This window comes from Primulina tabacum, chromosome 9, assembly GCF_025594145.1.
Source record: "Primulina tabacum isolate GXHZ01 chromosome 9, ASM2559414v2, whole genome shotgun sequence".
In the NCBI taxonomy this organism is placed as follows: Eukaryota; Viridiplantae; Streptophyta; class Magnoliopsida; order Lamiales; family Gesneriaceae; genus Primulina; species Primulina tabacum.
The window spans coordinates 16,753,264-16,772,824 of record NC_134558.1 but is presented as its reverse complement, the minus strand read 5'-3'; the positions used below and the strand labels follow the sequence as shown (position 1 = coordinate 16,772,824).

General features: G+C 39.1%; 1 protein-coding gene across 1 annotated transcript; it reads right to left on the bottom strand.

The window, feature by feature from the left end:
• Positions 1–11,021: 11,021 nt before the first annotated feature.
• Positions 11,022–17,301, bottom strand: LOC142556951 (uncharacterized). The gene is made up of 5 exons (XM_075668434.1): positions 16,987–17,301; positions 12,864–13,911; positions 12,641–12,784; positions 11,687–12,349; positions 11,022–11,542 (listed from the first exon to the last, which is right to left on the bottom strand). Exons 1-5 carry the CDS (start codon positions 17,299–17,301, stop codon positions 11,022–11,024), a joined length of 2,691 nt encoding a protein of 896 aa, XP_075524549.1.
• Positions 17,302–19,561: the final 2,260 nt, after the last annotated feature.

The following is a 19,561-nucleotide window of genomic DNA, read 5'->3' as shown; positions in this document are numbered from 1 at the left end:
CTAGATGAATAGCGAACGATTCTGAGATAAAGGAGTGAGTGGCTGCTGAGTCTATCAGGGCCTTCGTGGATACTCTCTTTATGAAAATATTTTCTGAGGTACGTTAGCACAACACAAAACTTATATCCTCAAACTTCTACATTAACCTCAAGCATCGCAGAAATTAATATCCCAAGATACTCAAAAGTATTACTAGCACACTAATAATCCTAAATAAAATTTCAACATGCACGGCGAAATAATACTAAGCTTAGGTAGAAAAGTTTAACGGTCAGTAATGTCGTGTCTGGGTTCGCCTCTTGAGCATGCATGGCGAATACTCTTCCCTAGGTCGACTTTCTCCACTGTGGGCACTCCTTCAACATGTGGTCACTAGCTCCGCATTTGAAACACTTGCTTGTCCTGTATAAACACTGCCCCGGGTGCTGGCGGTTGCACTTAGGACACACCGGGAAATCGCCGGGCGTCTGAGGCGCCTTCTGCTGTGGCATAGGACCCTTGCCCTTTGGCGGTCCCTGATAAGGCTTCTTTCCTGGCTACCCCTGGAACGGCCTCTTAAACTGAGGTCACTGCTGCTGCTGCCGCTGTGGAGCCTGGTAGGGCCTCTTGCCCTGTCGGTCATCCTCATTATTTCTCTGTTCATGATCTGCCGCCAAAGCTCTTGACACGGCAACTGCATAAGTCGTAGGACCAGCAACTCGAACATCACAGCGCAAGATCGGCCGCAACCCATCCATAAAATGCCTCAACTTCCCCTGGGCATCATTAGCTATCAGGGGCACAAAATGGCACCCCCTTTCAAACTTTCCCACGAACTCAGCTACGCTGCTGTCTCCCTGACGCAGCGTCATGAACTCCCTAGTCAACCTGGAGCGTACTTCCTCAGTGAAGTATTTGGAGTAGAAGACCTCCTTGAAACCATTCCACGTCAGTGTCTGCAAGTTCACTGACACCAACTCACTATGCCACCAAAGTCTGGCGTCCCCTGTCAGAAGGAACGTGGCACACATGACCCTATCTGCGTCTGACAGCTCCATGAAATCGAAGATTACTTCGATGGACTTAATCCATCCTTCAGCTATCATCGGGTCAGTGGTCCCCGAGAACTCCTTTGGGCTTATCCGTCTGAACCTCTCGTGTACTGCCTCTGGTCTGGACCTCGCTTATGTATTTGTCGTAGCCTAGTTCCCCGCAAACTGTGCGAAGAACTGCATACCTGCGAGCATCTGCGCCTGCATATCCGGAGGTGGAGGAGGAGGAGCGTCTCTCCCCTCCTCTTGAGCCTCTCCATCCTCATCCCTTGCTTCCCGGTTAATCAAACGTCTAGGCATAGTGTTCCAGAATTTACCCAACACGTAAGCCCCACATGCATGAACATGATACCAATAATATAAGATGCACGTAAATTGAATTTAAAACATGGACATGCTGAAATCAGAACTCCATGCTTAATACATAAAATAAATTTAAAACCTTAAAAGTTACTGAATTGAAGTGTGACTTCCTGAGCTTCTTGCGACTGGTAGTAGGCATAACCCTTTACAAGAACATCGCTCGGATACCAACTGTAACGTACCGTACTATTTACTACTAAAAATTTGCGGAAAAATTAAAAATTTTCTTAAATAAAAGGTGCACCTTCAAAATTCGATAAAATAAACTGTATGTCCCAAATGTACTTGCAACAAAAGATCTAAAATAAAGTTTCCCCAAAATCATATGGTTAAAATCTCATAACAAGTAACATAAATCAGAGAATTTTGATCATTTCAAAAAGGCTTAAAACATGGACGGTCCTCGGACCTAGCCTCCTGCTCAGTCCAAGCCAGCTCCTTGGTATCCACCCCTAGTCTCCTCCAAGTCATCCTCACCTGCATCGATCAAGTCTAGTTAGTCTAAAGACTCAACACGTATAAACTAGAAGTAACGAGTAATACATAATAAAACCACATGCAACTTTAAAATAGAACATACATACGGGAACTTGAACTTGCATAAATGAACTTGAACATACTTACGTACGTACATAGACGTGCCATAACATGAAACTTTTCTTAAACGTGCTTGCATACTTGTACATATTTGAACATACTTAAACTTCATCATTTTGTGTAGAGGCATGTTTCAAAGCAAGTGACCCATACATAATACGCCTGATCAGACTAAACCACAGTACTGGGCTGATAGGGACGAATACACTGCCACATACATGAGATCCTCGTTCATGCTTTAACGGGTGGATTGGTCCCCGTTCATGCATTAACGCTTTCCAATCCTGATCTAAACTCGTTCATGCTTTAACGGGTGGAGAGGTCCTCGGCCACGTTCACCGACTTCCAAACTCATTCATAATTTGGTCACAAGACATTTAGCATACCTCCAAAAACTTGAAAATATTTTCCTTTGCATGTCGAACATACTTACTTGGCGTTGAGGGATTCGTTGGATCTCGCTTTGGGGCCACTCCTGCACACACTAACATGAATTCGAACACTTATCTTTCATAGCTTAGACGTAGGTATTCGTACTCACCCCCGAAGTAAATAAATAGCTTATGACATTATAAATCTCTCGGGACTTGACCTCGTTTAATAATTTTATTAAGCCATGACATAGAACCCCAAAACAAATCTCAAAAGGAAACCTAAGCTATTCCCAAACAGGAGGTACACGGACCCCGTGCCCAGGTCCGGGTCCGGGTCTGGGTCCGTGTAGGTACTCTAAAATGCATGCGAAGAGAAGAGAAGGCACGGACCCCGTACCTAGGTCCGTGTAAGGGTCCGTGTAGACTAGGAAAAATGACACTTCGGAAGGAACAAAGGCACGGACCCCGTGCCTGGGTCCGGGTCTGGGTCCGTGTACCCTCGGTGAAGGGGAACCAACGGAAATTCAATACATGTGATGCTCAACACTCTAAACATGATTGTACGGACTATGACCCGACGCCTCGAGACCCATCCTAGGATACTACTACTCTGATACAACCCATTCAAACGCCCCGAATCAACGACATCCAACCTACGACTCGATGCAACTCAAAACACAGGACGTAACACCAAATCGCTTCTTACGACTTCTAATGAATTCAAGTGCCTATCGACACTAACCGGTACACCAATTACCAACCCAACATCATACTAACATACCTAAATGCAGCAACGATCACCCATCGATCCGCAACGAAGCCTGCGACAATAAAACTTCAAGAACACATCAATAGCATAATTTTCCAGAAAACGCAGTTTGAGCAGTCTTATGAAAATGATCTATTTTTACGCATAAATAACAACATAAGGCATAATATAACGAGATCGATGCAGAAATAACAGAATATACGTGCCTTATGACGTTAAAGTTTACTGAACCGACGATACCGAAGCGGAGATGGCGCGAGGATTGATCCGGGACGATTGTGGCGCTAAAATCCTTGAAGGAAACACACAAAAATTTGCTGGAAGATGGAGAGGGGAGGGGGCGGCTGCAAGGACTCCTAGAACCCTAGGTTTTCTCCTCTCAAAATAATAAAATCTGAATAGTGAAGTGTGTGTGTGTGGGTTTAGCCGTTATTTAGTGTGTGTAAAAGTGTGTGTGTGCATGTGATTAGTGTTAATTAGGAGAAAAGTTAACTTAATTAATAATTAAATAACTAATTTAAAATACTAACTCTCCTCTGATTAATAAAATCTCTAAATTTAAAATAACTTGCACAAGTGACATAACTTTTAAAAGTTTATAAGTCATAAAATAGCTAAATAGATAACTTAGGTTTTAAAATGCTAAAACTAAATAAATGCCCCATTCTTAACTTAAAATAAAATACCACGTTTTAAAATTACCAAAAATCGTCACCGATCTCTTTTCCTCGATCCCGCCTCGAATAATCGCCTGAAACATGAAACTCGAAAAATATTTTAACGTGCATCACATAAACGTAAATAATTTAAAGTAATGTGTTTAAATAGATCATGCACCACTAAGACTCATTTTAAAATTAAATAAATGAGTCAATAACTAAATAAATGCATGGGTTATATGTGTACTGAATTTGGGCTCTACAGCACGTCTATGTATGTATGTACGTATGTTCAAGCTTTTGATATGCAAGTTCAAGTTTCAGTATATACCTCTTATTTTAAAGTTGCTTGTGATTTTTATTACGTATTACTTGTTACTTCCAGTTTATACGTGTTGAGTCTTTACTCACTAGACTTGATCGATGCAGGTGAGGATGTTTTCGAGGAGACTAGGGGTGGGTACTAAGGAGCTGGCTTAGACTGAGCAGGAGGCTAAACCCGAGGACCGCCAAGTTTTAAGTTTTATGAAATGTTTAAAAGTAATCTGATTTATGTCATGGATTATGAGATTTTAAGCAAATATCTTTGACAAATTTTACTTTGGGATCTTTGTTGCAACAATATTTAAGGATGAACATTTTATTTTATCGAATTTTGAAGGTTCGCCTTTTATTAAAGAAAATTTTTAATTTTTCCGCAAATTTTAATTAGTAAAAGGTACGGTACGTTACAGTTATGACATAGAAATCTCAGGCATATGTCAGAATGACGGTTGAAAATTCTCTCAGAACAGAAGCTGCTGTCGTGACTTGCAAATGTGTGACTATCCTTTATGCACTGTGTTACCAGTAAACAACACAGATTAAAGATTGGCACTTCTACTGCTAGGAGCAAAAGCATATTGGAACTGATTCATTCGGATGTTTGGCAAGCACCGATTATATCCCTAGGAGGAGCGAGATATTTTGTCTCGTTCATTGATGATTTCTCTAGAAGATGTTGGGTGTATCCAATCAAGGAGAAATCAGATGTTTTCCATATCTTCAAAGATTTAAAAGCGCGGGTTGAACTTGATTCTTACAAGAAAATGAAGTGTCTGAGGACTGACAATGGAGGAGAATATACCAGTGACGAATTTGATGCATATTGTCAAAATGAGGGCATCAAAAGACAATTTACGACGGCTTACACACCTCAACAGAATGGAGTGGCAGAGTGGATGAACAGGACCTTGTTGGACAGAACAAGAGCTATGTTGAGGACTGCAGGTCTAGAAAAGTCATTTTGGGCAGAAGCAATCAAAACCGCTTGTTATTATCAACCGTGCTACTTCAGTAGCGATTGATCTGAAAACTATGATGGAGATGTGGACCGGGAAACCGATAGATTATTCTCATTTACATACATTTGGAAGTCATGTGTACGTTCTGTACAATGAGCAAGAAAGCTCGAAGTTGGATTCGAAATCCAGAAAATGTATCTTCTTGGGTTATGATGATGGAGTAAAGGGGTTTCGCTTGTGGGATCTTACTTTGTACAAGCTTATCATCAGCAGGGATGTTATCTTCGAGGAAGATAAAGTAAAGGGAGAGAAAGGCACTCTGAATTCAGAAAATACTATATTTCAGGTGGAGAATAAGATAGACAAAGGTCAATTTCTTGAGAAGCAGTACCAGAACACGAAGAACAAGACCAAGTTGAGTTCAAGGTTTCTACTGTGAGGCAGTTAACTCGAGACAAAAGACCACCAGGTTGGCTTTCAGATTATGTCACTGAAAGCAATATTGCATATTGTCTATTATCATAGGATGGTGAGCCATCGAGTTTTCACGAGGCTACTCAAAGCTCAGATGTATTCTTGTGGATGATAGAAATGCAAGAAGAGTTGGAGGCATAAGATAGGAATAAAACTTGGGATCTTGTTACACTATCACAAGGGAGGAAATCCATTGGAAACAGATGGGTCTATAAGATCAAGCGTGATAGAAATAACCAAGTGGAGCTGTATCGTGCTAGGTTGGTGGTAAAAGGGTTTGCTCAGAAAGAAGGCATTGACTTCAAATAGATATTTTCTCCTGTGGTTCGGCTTACAATAGTCAGAGTAGTGTTGGCATTGTGTTCGATGTTTGAACTACATCTAGAACAGCTAGATGTGAAAAGGACATTTTTTCATGGAGATCTTGAAGAAGAAATCTATATGCTCCAACCAGAAGGTTTTGCAAAAAAAGGCAAAAAGAACTTGGTTTGCAGGTTGAACAAATCTCTGTACGGCCTCAAACAGGCGCCGAGGTGTTGGTACAAGAGATTTGATTCCTATATCACGAGCCTTGGATACAACAGACTGAGTTCAGACCCTTGTACATATTTTAAGAGGTTTGGTGATGATTATATCATTTTGCTATTGTATGTGTACGACATGTTGGTAGCAGGCCCCAACAAAGATCAGATCCAAGGATTGAAGGCACAGTTGGCTAGGGAATTTGATATGAAGGAGTTAGGACCAGCAAACAAGATTCTAGGGATGCAAGTTCACTGAGATAGAAGTAACAGAAAGATTTGGCTTTCCTAGAAAAATTATTTGAAGAAAGTCTTGCAACGCTTCAACATACAATATAGTAAGTCAATATCGACCCATCTTCCTGTTAACATTAAGTTATCCTTCGAGATAAATCCTTGTAGTGAAACAGAGAGGATGGAGATGTCTCGAGTACCATATGCATCAGCAGTGAGACGTTTGATGTTCGCCATGATCTGTACAAGGCTGGACATTGCTCAAGCAGTGGGAGCAGTTAGTCGGTATATGACAAATCATGGACGATAGCATTGGAGCACTGTTAAGAGGATCCTTAGATACATTAAGGGTACCTCGAATGCTGCATTATGTTATTGTGGATCGGATTTTACACTCAGAGGCTATGTCGATTCAGATTATGCAGGTGATCCTGATAAAAGGAAATCTACTCTGTTATGTGCTTATACTTACAGGGGGAGCTGTAAGCTGGGTTTCAAAACTACAAACAGTTGTAGCGTTATCTACAACGGAGGCAGAATACATAGAAGCTACTCAAGCTTGCAAGGAGGCAATACGGATTAAAAGGTTATTGGAGGAGATCGGGCACAAACAAAATAATTTTTATTTGTTTTGTAATAGTCAGAGTGTCTTGCACGTCGCAAGAAATCCAACCTTTCATTTCAAAACGAAACACATTGGAGTTAAATTTCACTTTGTGCGGGAAGTAGTATAAGAAGGAAGTGTGGATATGCAGAAGATCCATACAAAAGATAACATAGCTAATTTTCAGACCAAGCCAATACAAATGATAACATAACTAATTTGCTGACCAAGCCAGTGAACACTGATAAGTTTAAGTGGTGTAGATCCTCAAGTGGCCTAGCGGAAATGTAAGCAGCAGGGAATGGCAAGATGAAAGGATGTGTGGAGAAAATGTGTTTGATTCTCAATCAAATCTCCAAGTGGGAGAAATGTCGACAAGATCAATAAATGGAGCTGACAAGTTTGACAAAAGAATTTAGTGGTTGGCAGAATTGAAAAAATTTTATCAGACGACGCATTTTTAACACTTCTTCCCATGGACAAGGGGCTTTATAAATAGAGCCCCCCTTCATTCTGAAATCATCCATTCTTCGAGTTTTCTCTCATCTTATTAGTTCTATAATATTTGTGAGGTGTTTGTTCTCCTGTATTAAGAGAGTATGTGTTTTTTTTGGAAACATAGTGAGTGAGTTGTTCACCACAAAATATTATAGTGGATGTAACGACCCATTACAGGCCCAGTGGACCGCCCATACGGCCCACTGCCCCGATCGACCCAAGGCTATCCCGATCTTGGGCTCCCTCAAAGGGGCCTTTTCCCTCACGGGCTTTCCATAGGCGTCGTACGGGTTACTCATAAAACTCCTCCAGCACATGAACTGGAGTCTGTGCCTTCCCAGGATCGAACCTAAGACCACATGGATATATAGGTACTTAGCACGATCTTGGTACCAATTGAGAATGCAACACCCTTACCCCAAGACATTAAACTATAAATGCAATAATGCGGAAGCCTTAAAAAGATTTGGAGAAAAGTAATAATAAATAAAATTTTGGCAAAGTTTGCACCTAATTATAGATTTACCAAAAACCCCAAGCAAACAGAGTAAACATTACCACAGTCAATCTTTCCAAAATACACATAAATCCCATCTCCATAAATACCAAGTGTTTGACAAAAGATGTGACATAATTTTCTTGTTCAAAACATGAACCAATGTGCAATACTCAAAACCATTTTAACAAAATATAATTCTCCAAACTTTGGCACATGCACCTTCCATGCCTCGACACTTCTATCGCTATTCCTTTTTACCTGCATCACATGACATAACTGGAATGAGTTTACAAAACTCAGTAAGTGGAACTTTCAATAACAATTACATATACAATAGTGTAAAGAAAGGAATTATTACAATAGAACCATAGGAAATGACATCGTTCAATGGAATATATAGATAACAATTATAAGATGGCATTCTATCAACCATTTCTTTCATTTTCCTTGTATGGCATTGATAAGTCATCCGTCGATGGTATACATGTACATTTCAGTCAAAATCAGTCACTGTACATGTTAAATGTTGATCAACTTCCGTTATGTGGGTTTAGAAGTGCTAGAAGCACCACCACTACCATATAACTATCAAGTCATAAAAAGAACCATTGAATCATTGTATCAAACATGTGGTGTGCATGTAATCAGAACTAGCTCATTTCTTAGCAATTGACATCAAAATTCCTTTCCTTTTCTTTCAATCAATGAACCATTACATAACAAGTATATAATCAATGGATTAAAGGAGCTAGGAACAATAACAACATCATTCATCATACATATAGGCCATGAGATGCATTCAAGGAAAAATCCCACTTACAACCAATAGAACTTGTTGTGATAGCTTCTTGGTGGTTGATCCTGCAACACAAGATCAAGAATATACCATTAACTACACATCTTCAACCTATAAATTACCATTCAGGCCTAAACCACCATTCCCTTCACTTCAACCAAATACCCAAAAGATAAATTCCCTTACCTTGGTTACTTGCTCTTGAGGATATGAAGATCACACCTCCAACTTGAAGATTCAAACCTTTGAAAGAAAGGAATTAAGTGAAGAAATTAAGAACTCTAGTTCCTAAGTCGATGGTTGCAAGAGGGAAGAGAGAAATGACTAATTTATTGGCTTAAAAACTCTTAAAAATATGTTTTCTACGCCAAAAACATGGACCCCGTGCCCCCCTCCGTGTAAAGGTCCGTGGCAAGACCCGGACCCCGTGTAGGGGTCCCTGTACCCACTTCCAGGGGCCAAAACAGCAATTTTTCTTGCGAATTAGCCAAAGTGGTAAACATGAAAGTTGTAGCCCTATCTCTTTTCTTGAGGCTCCCCATATTTCAGGTCATTTGGAGGCATGAATAAAAAGTTATGCCCATTCTCCCAACATGTGTCAGTGCAGGAACAATGAAACACACGACACACTTCGGGCCACTTTTGACTCATCTTCCTCAACTCTTTGAACAAAACTCCAAATAAGAAAGTTGTAGCCTTGGATCTTAGCTTTCTAATGCAATTAGCCTCATGCCATTTGGATCAATATCCCATTCATTATGCTAAAAACCGTAACAGATACCAAAATTTTCATACCGTTTCTGCACCCCAATTACCTATTTGGCTCAAACCATCCAAACCATCAATCCAACTCCCAACATTATACCTTCATGACAAAAACAACTCCTCAAATACACAACCATCTACTTAACCATACCAAAACCATAAAGTAAATAACCATGAATACAATGCAATAACCATATTGATGTTATAACATGCAATACCAACCCTTCCATCAACTATACTCATAAACCATAAAAATAACCATGATCAATAATAACTTAACCATATATCCATAACACCAATCCATAGAATAACATCATTGACAATAGAAAGATAAAAGGTTGGGATATTACAATCTCCCCCCCTTATCAAAATTTCGTCCCCGAAATTTTCTTACTTCAAAATAAATCCGGATAACGTTGTCTCGTCTCTTCCTCTGGTTCCTATGTAGCCTCTTCAATCACATGATTCCTCCAAAGAACTTTAACAAAGCCAATTTCTTTGTTCCTTAGCACCTTAACTTTGCGGTCAATAATTTGAACCGGCACTTCTTCATAGCTCAGATTATGCTTCGTGTCGAAGAACATGGGATGGATTTGACAAATACTTCCGTAACATTGAAACATGGAAGACATTGTGAACTCGATCCAAATCCGGTGGCAAAGCCAATCGATACGCTCTTTCACCAATCCTATCCAGAACCTCGGAAGGTCCAATATAGCAAGGACTCAACTTACCTTTCTTTCGAAACCTCATAACTCCCTTGAGGGGAGCTATCTTAACGAACACATGGTCACCTACATTGAATTCCAAAGGCCTTCTTCGAACATTTGCATAACTTGTCTGTCGAGATTGAGCCGTCTTCATTCTCTGTCTGATCAGTACGACCACATCAACCATTTGTTGAACCAACTCGGGTCCCAACATCTTCCTTTCTCCTACTTCGTCCCAATATAAAGGTGATCTACACTTCCTACCATATAATGCTTCATATGGTGCCATGCCAATCGAGGACTGGTAGCTGTTATTATATGTGAACTCGACAAGAGGTAACTTCAAATCCCAACTACCAGGAAAGTCAATAGTACAGGTCCTCAACATATCCTCCAAAATCTGTATAACTCTCTCTGATTGCCCATCGCTCTGAGGATGATAGGCTGTGCTAAAGGCCAACTTTGTACCCAAAGCTCTATGGAGACTTTTCCAAAACTCAGATGTAAACCTTGCATCACGATCTGAAACAATCGACACGGGTATCCCATGAAGTCTTACAATCTCTTGGACATACGTCTCCGCATATTGAATCATAGAATATGTCGTCTTGACAGGGAGAAAATGTGATAACTTGGTCAATCGATCCACGATCACCCAAATAGAATTATAGCCCTTCTGAGTTCTCGGCAACCCAACAACAGAATTCATAGTGATGTGTTCCCACTTCCATTGCGGTATAGGTAAGGATTGCAATAATCATGCCGGTCGTTGGTGCTCAATCTTTACCTGCTGACAAGTCAAGCATTCAGAAATAAATACTGCTATATCTTTCTTCATACCTGGTCACCAATACAGTTGACGAAGATCTTGATACATCTTGGTGCCCCCTGGATGAACTGAATAAGGTGCAGTATGAGCTTCCGTCAAAACATCACGACGAATAGCATCACCAACAGGAACACAAATACGGCCTTGAAATGTAATCAGACCATCACTGTTCAATCCAAACTCAGAATTCCCCTTCTTCTCTGCCTTTGCTCTCAAGTCCAACAAAAGATTATCCAACTGTTTCTCATGCTTAATTCTGTCAATCAAAGTTGGTCGAATAACTAAGGCTGAAAGTCGAGCGATCGTACCTTCCTCAACCAATGCGATCTCACTTCTCTGCAAATCCAACAACAAAGGCTTTTGAATCATAGAACCCAATTGAAGACCTGACTTTTGGCTCAATGCATCAGTAACCACATTCGCTTTTCCTGGGTGGTAACTAATAGTGCAATCATAATCCTTCACAAGTTCTAACCACCTTCTCTGATGCATGTTAAGTTCTTTCTGAGTAAAGAGATACTTAAGACTTTTATGATCTGAGAAAATCTCACATTTCACGCCATATAAATAATGTTGCCAGATCTTCAAAGCAAATACCACGGCTGCCAACTCAGGATCATGAGTCGGATAGTTCTTTTCATAATTCTTCAATTGACGAGAAGCATAAGCAATGACTTTGCCTCGCTGCATCAACACAGCACCGAGACCTTTCTTCGAAGCATCTGTATACACCACAAAGTCTTCAACTCCCTGAGGAAGTGCTAACACTGGAGCTGAAGTTAATTTGTCCTTCAATACTTGAAATACTTGCTGACATTCATTAGTCCATTCAAACTTACCTGTCTTTCTCGTCAGAGTAGTAAGTGGCAAGGCTATTTTAGAGAAATCAGCAATAAAACGACGATAGTACCCTGCCAACCCAAGGAAACTTCGTACCCCAGAAACTGTCAAAGGAATCGGCCACTTCTTAACTGCTTCAATCTTAGCCGGATCCACAGCAATTCCTTCCTTGGAAACGATATGACCTAAAAATGCAACTTGCTTCAGCCAAAATTCACACTTCTTGAATGTAGCATATAACTGGTTGTCCCTCAACTGCTGTAACACGATCCTCAAATGCTCCCTATGTAGATCTCGAGTCTTTGAATAGATTAAAATATCATCAATGAATACAATAATGAAACTATTCAAATATGGCTTGAAAACCCGATTCATAAGATCCATAAATATAGAAGGAGCATTAGTTAATCCAAACGACATAACCAAAAACTCGTAGTGACCATACCTGGTTCGAAAAGCCGTCTTAGGTATGTCACACTCCTTTACTTTCAATTGATGGTACCCTGACCGCAAATCAATCTTAGAAAATACAGTAGCACCTTGCAACTGATCAAAAAGATCATCAATTCTGGGTAGAGGATATTTGTTCTTGATCGTTACTTTGTTGATCTCTCTATAGTCAATACATAGTCTCAAGGACCCATCTTTCTTCTTCATGAATAATACCGGTGCCCCCCATGGAGATGAACTTGGTCTGATAAAGCCCTTATCTAATAACTCTTGCAATTGATTCTTCAACTCTTTCATTTTAGTTGGGGCCATTCGATAAGGGGCTTTAGAAATCGGTGCGGTACTTGGTACAATATCTATAACAAATTCCACCTCTCTATCCGGTGGCAATCCCGGCATATCATCCGCAAAGACATCAAGATAATCCCTCACAATATCAATGTCACTCACATTCCCACTCCCTTCTCTAGTTATATCCACCACCGATGCTAGAAACCCATGACAACCCTTAACCAACATCCGTTGCATTTGCAAGCAAGAAATAAAAGAATGGCCAAGCGAAAGTACCTGACCCCGTGAAGACCCTGCTATCACCATGCTTTGAAGGAAAACGTACTGTCTTGGCTACACAATCTATCACAGCTCGATAAGTAGATAACCAATCCATTTCCAAAATAACATCAAACTCAATCATGGGAATGACAATCAAATCGGCATTCAACAATTCATCATCTACTTGAACAGGGCACGCTCGAATCACACTTGAAGAATGAATATAATCTCCCGAAGGAAGCACAATAGAAAAGTGGAAAATTTCACCAATAGGAACAAGACCCAGAGAATGCATAAATTGCTCAGATATAAAAGAATGTGTGGCGCCAGTATCAATAAGAGTAGTAGCTACCTTTCCTGAAATAAGAATGGTACCTGAAATGATTGACGAATCAGGATTAACTCCTTCCTTGGTTAAAGAGAAAATACGCCCCTGAACTCGACCCTTGCCCGATGATTGAGTGCAATTGATGGCAATGTGCCCAACTCCTCCACATCTATAACATTTGTTGCTTTCAACTAGACACTCTCCTTTATGTGGTTTATGGCATTTAGGGCATAAAGGCTTATCTGATTCAGATGGCATCGCAGGAGCTTTACCGCGATATTCTTTCTTTCCTTTCCCCTTGTGTCCTCCTTTTTCTCCATGAATTGAAGCTTGACCCTTTTGGACAAATTGTTGCCTCCTGAATTGTCTTTCTTTATCAATCTCTTTCTCATCGTATTCGGCCATCAATGCTTTCTCAACAATCTCCTTGTAAGAATTAGCCTTCGACATTCGAACATCTCTTCGAATCTCCGCCCTCAACCCCCGCATAAAATGCTCGGCTCCATCTTTGTCGTTGCTAGCAATGAAAGGAACAAAAAGAGAACCTTCTTCAAACTTCAAGATGTAATCATTCATGCTCATTGTCCCTTGCTTTAGCTCCAAGAATTCTTTCACCTTGCGGGCTTTAACATCGCTAGGAAAGTACTTGTCGTAGAACAAATCTTTAAACTCATTCCATTTCAATGTTTGAACATTAATCGTTACCTTTGTTGCTTCCCACCAAATTCTTGCTGTCTTAGTTAAGAGAAACACAGCACAACTCACTCGATCTTTATCATCAAAGTTAAGTTAATCAAAGATCGCCTCTGAAACGTCTGCTTATTTGTTTCCTTAAAACGTGCTAGAATTTTTTTTTTAGAACATTCAGTTTTCGGCCATACACATAAACCTCATAAATAAAATATTTTCCCCTTAAAAAAAAACATCATCCAACTTGCATTTTAAAAATCAAGTGAAATGGGCATAAAAATGAAATCGTCACATGTTTTACCAAACCTAAAAACATTATTTGAAAAGTATAGCCCATACTATAACCTCTCTAAAATCTCTTATAACATAAACAAAAGACGTAAAAATATCTTTAACATTACTTAAAATCATAAATAATAACTAGTGCGGAAAACTAGTGTAGGTCCTCGGGTTATGTGCACCTTCAGTCCAGCAAAGTCAACCATCAAGACCTCCATAAACATTATTATTATAATCACCTGCATCAATCACACCTAGTGAGTCTAAAGACTCAACACGTCATATACTTGATAATGAGTAATACGTAATATAAGTAACATATAACAGTGAAAAATACTTATATTTAAAATATCATTTTCATGAAGATGCATAAACATAAATATTTTCGTAAATATTTTCATGATGCATAAAACTTTAAACAATAACATTTTCGTAAACTTAATCATATCATCCTCAACATATTCATATTCATATTATCATCAACATATACGTATTCTTTTTTACTTTCGTTGAATTCAGATCGTTAATTGTGACTTTCGTGTTCATCTACGTCTACGTCTACGTGTTGGGCGATGGATCCATCTACATATAACCAAAGTATTGGGCGGCGGGGACACCAGCAACACTCTCACCGGTCAACTAAGCCTTGGCCTTACGTATTAACATATCATCCTATACATCTACATGTCTGTATCCAAGGAAACACGATCGTCGGGCTTCCACTGGGACCATAACCCTCACGAAATTTCCAACATATCATCGTATTAGTCACAATTACTTCACTTCCTTCAACATTTACATTCTCATCACTTTATAAAAATCATGCATAACATAACATTTTGTTTTTGAAACCAACCATGCAACATGTCTTTTAAATATCCTCCTTAAATCATAAAAATCCCTTAGACACTTAAAAATCATAATTTAATCATGAACATTTCATAAACATTTAAAAATAATCATAATATCATAAAAATAGCATTAGGGCACTGCCATGACGTTTACTAATTTCTAGGTGTAGAAAGACTGTTTTACCCCTGAACTCGACATTTTTCGATCTCGACTTTTTTCTTGATTTCATGACTCTAACATGTCCTAAATAATTATTTAAGCTTACAAGAATTTTTTAATAATTTTATTTAGCTTAAATATTAGACTTTTCATTTATCTTTAAATTAATTGTTTTGACGGTGTTTTAATCCCGAAAAATCCCAAACTTTAATATAAAATTCCTAAATTCTAAATTTAGTCTTTTTATATTATTTTAGCCCTTACAGACTATGACTCGACCCCCGCGAGCCGTTTCCCAATTTTTTCTTTATTTAAAAACCCTAATTGACACCTAAACTTCGACCCCGAGCCAACTTCCGATTTCCACGAGTTGCCCCCAAACCATGTCGATCCAGAACTTGAACAACATCCTAAATTAACCTACTGGACCCTAAGTTCACAAAGAAACCTACCCAAACAACCAAAACGAAAGCTGGGAGTCGCCCCATGCTACAGCCGAGAATCCCTAGTGTGGTAGGACTCTATGATTTGGTGTCTAGCACCTAAACCGACGCCCCAGCCCTTGAACCATCACGTTGTGCACCTTCTTAGGACTCTAGTGAGCCATCCTAGCCCAGCCTGTTCCCCACGCACCGAACCCCCGAACCCCTGAAGCCGCGCGAACCCTGCAGCAGCTTTGGGCTGAGTTCTCGGGTAGATTCCTAGCATGGCTAGGACTCTTCCCCAGCCCCTAACTCGAGTCCTAGCTTGGCTAGGACTCTCACCCTTACCCATGACAGCCCTTGGCCGAACCCTGGTCAAGCCAAGGCCAAGCCAACTCCTTAACCATGGAACCTGATCCCCTAATCCCTTGACAAAAATTTGCTTTTGTTCTTGTTTCTTTGGTGATTTCCGAGAGTCCAGTGAGTGTTTTAGGACCTTAAATCATGCATAAACACTACTAGTTCATACCTAAGACCATGGCAGCCCCTTTACATGATAAAAACATGAGTTTGCATAAAAAATCTTAAATTTTCCTCCATGTGCATGTCATATTCCGAAAATATAAAAAAATAAATCATGTTCTTTATGCATACAATATTTAAACAATATTATGATATGATGGATGAGAAAAGGAGATGTATGGCGTGCCTTCGCGTATTTTACGCACGATAAAACGTTGACGAATCGAAGAACGACGGCGAGGAGATGACGGCTAGAAAACCTTAGCAAAACTTGAAGCTTTTCCCCCTTGGATATTTGGTGTGTGCCGTGTGATATCAAGAGTTTTGGTGTGTGCAAATTGAGAGTGGCGTGAGTCATCAAGGGTTTGGGGAGGGGTTTAACATATTTTATAGTTTAATTAACTACTAATTAGGCTCAAGCCCATTAAGAGTTTTAATTAGGCCCATTAGTCTTTAATTAAATAATAAAAATAATTTTGTTAAAATAAATATGTGAATTTATTAGCCGGGTTGCTAAAACGTTTGCATTTTAGTTGAAAAACCAACACCGATAAAAATTACGTCCCGGCGTATAAAATCACCTCAAAATCCCATATTTTTTTAAAAAAAATAAGAAAAAGCATTACCCTTAATTTAAATAATTAGAAACGAATAACCAATAAAAACATTTTCTATTTATCAGCCCTCGGTCTCCGTTCCTCGATCGCAACTCGAATAACCTTTTAAAATACATTTTAATGCAATTATGTATAAAGATATATTTTAAACATGTAAATATGCACAACATTTTTAATTTATGCAATTAAAACAAGCAATTAAAATACAAGAGAATTTAATAATTTCATGCATGTGATGTGCGTGGACTTTAAAATTTTCGGGGCGTTACAGCCTCGACCGCCTTCACCCACTCCATTGCAATTAAAGGGTCCGAATTCCCTACAAATTTGGGTGGATTCATCTTCTTGAATTTATCATAAGCTCCCTCAACAACTCGTTCTTGAACTCCTTGATCACGGCCTTGGCCTCTACCTTGAACCGGTGTTTGCAATCGGAGAAGTTGCTGAATTTGTTCCCCATGCACTTTAGCTTGCTCATGAAGTAGCCTACCAAACTCATCAACTACATTAGAGGAAGTACTGTCTCGGTCTTCTCCGACTCTCCTTCTAGGAGGTACTTCAGGAGCTTTTCTCTTGGGTGGCATTTTCCTATATTACATCTCAATTTAAAATAATTTTCAAACCATATTACATGTAAAGCTTATCATCATACCAATACATCAATGAGATGCAGAAAGATACATACCGAAGTGTCACAAGCATAGGAAGACATGTGCCAAATCATTGGTCCGAAAAACGTTGCTCTGATACCACTAAATGCAACACCCTTACCCAAAGACATTAAACTATAAATACAATAACGCGGAAGCCTTAAAAAGATTTGGAGAAAAGTAATAATAAATAAAATTTTGGCAAAGTTTGCACCTAATTATAGATTTACCAAAAACCCCTAGCAAACAGAGTAAACATTACCACAGTCAATCTTTCCAAAATACACATAAATCCCATCTCTATAAATACCAAGTGTTTGACAAAAGATGTGACATAATTTTCTTGTTCAAAACATGAACCAAGGTGCAATACTCAAAACCATTTTAACAAAATATAATTCTCCAAACTTTGGCACATGCACCTTCCATGCCTCGACACTTCTATCGCTATTCCTTTTTACCTGCATCACATGACATAACTGGAATGAGTTTACAAAACTCAGTAAGTGGAACTTTCAATAACAATTACATATACAATAGTGTAAATAAATGAATCATTACAATAGAACCATAGAAAATGCCATCGTTCAATGGAATATATAGATAACAATTATAAGATGGCATTCTATCAACCATTTCTTTCATTTTCCTTGTATGGCATTGATAAGTCATCCGTCGATGGTATACATGTACATTTCAGTCAAAATCAGTCATAGTACATGTTAAATGTTGATCAACTTCCGTTATGTGGGTTTAGAAGTGCTAGAAGCACCATCACTACCATATAACTATCAAGTCATAAAAAGAACCATTGAATCATTGTATCAAACATGTGGTGTGCATGTAATTAGAACTAGCTCCTTTCTTAGCAATTGACATCAAAATTCCTTTCCTTTTCTTTCAATCAATGAACCATTACATAACAAGTATATAATTGTAAGGTCCAAAATTAAGACGACGTAAACCAACTGCATGCGAATCTAGGAAATTATGAAAATTTAGTAATTAATCGACTTTAGTTGCTAACTAATTATGTGACATACTGGTTTATATGCTAAATGAGATTTTATTTTCATCATGCATAAAATTTTATTTTTAGGAATATTCAAGTGACGATCGAGGAACGGGGACCAAGGGCTGAAAAATTTAAAATATTTTTATTAAATGATTATTTTTAATTATTTAAAATATGGCCGATGCTTGTTAGTATTTTTGAAAAATAAGGGTTTTGAGGTGATTTTATACGCCGGGACGTAGATTTTATCGGTGTTGGTTTTTCAACTAAAATACAAGCTTTTTGGTAACCCGGCTAATAAATTCACATATTTAATCAAAGAAAAACTTTGTTATTATTTTATTTAATCCTAATTAAAACTAATGGGCTTAAATTTTATGGCTTAATAGGCCTAAAGCCTACTTAGTAATTAAATTAGTATTTAAAGTGTAAAAGTATCACAAACCCTAGTCTAGCTTGGGGAAAACAATCGGCCACCCTATAATTTATATTATGAAAACCTTCCTACACCTCCACACACGGCAGCTCACATACTAACACTTGGAGGAAGGGTTTTTCGAAGGCAACAAGTCAAGTAGAAGCCATAGCCGTCCTCCGTTCTTCGTCGTCAACGGATAATCGTGCGTTAATTACGCAAAGGCACGCCTATTCTTCCTTTCAAAACCATCATCACATCATAGTATTGTTTTCATGAAAGAAAAGTTTACAAGTCAAGGATTACTTTCTGTATTTTCGTTTTTGCATGCATCATGAACTTTTCAAGTATGAATTTCAATCCAAATTGTGTTGTTATTTGTGTTAAAGGTGCTGCCATGATCAGGACATGTTTAGAAATTGTTTTACATGAGGTTAGGGTCATAAGATAAGCCACAAACATGCACAAACCGAGTCTAAACACAAGCTGTAGCAACCTGCTGTTGTGGGAAGCAAGGGATTCGGTTTTGGGTTCCAAGGGCTTGGCTGGGTCGTGGCTTCTGTCCAGGGCTTAGCCAGGGTCTGTGAGGGGACAAGGAGGAGTCCTAGCCATGCTAGGACTCGAGCCAAGTGGGCTGGGAGGAGTCCTTGTTGACAAGGACTCCTACCCGAGAGTGCAGTAAGGGTGGGCAGGGTTCAGCTGTGGCGCAGGGGGTGTGGGGCTCTGCCTGGGTTCGAAGGCTGGGTTTGAGTGAGTCCTTAGGG

What these genes read in the sequence shown, in the direction of transcription:
- LOC142556951 (XM_075668434.1), bottom strand. Translation starts at nt 17,301, where the DNA reads ATGCCACCCAAGAGAAAAGCTCCTGAAGTACCTCCTAGAAGGAGAGTC. An exon ending in GGGTGAAGGCGGTCGAGGCT is followed by an intron (nt 13,912 to 16,986) that starts GTAACGCCCCGA and finishes CTCTTAACTAAG; the next exon opens with ACAGCAAGAATTTGGTGGGA. An exon ending in TGTTATAGATATTGTACCAA is followed by an intron (nt 12,350 to 12,640) that starts GTACCGCACCGA and finishes ATTTGCGGTCAG; the next exon opens with GGTACCATCAATTGAAAGTA.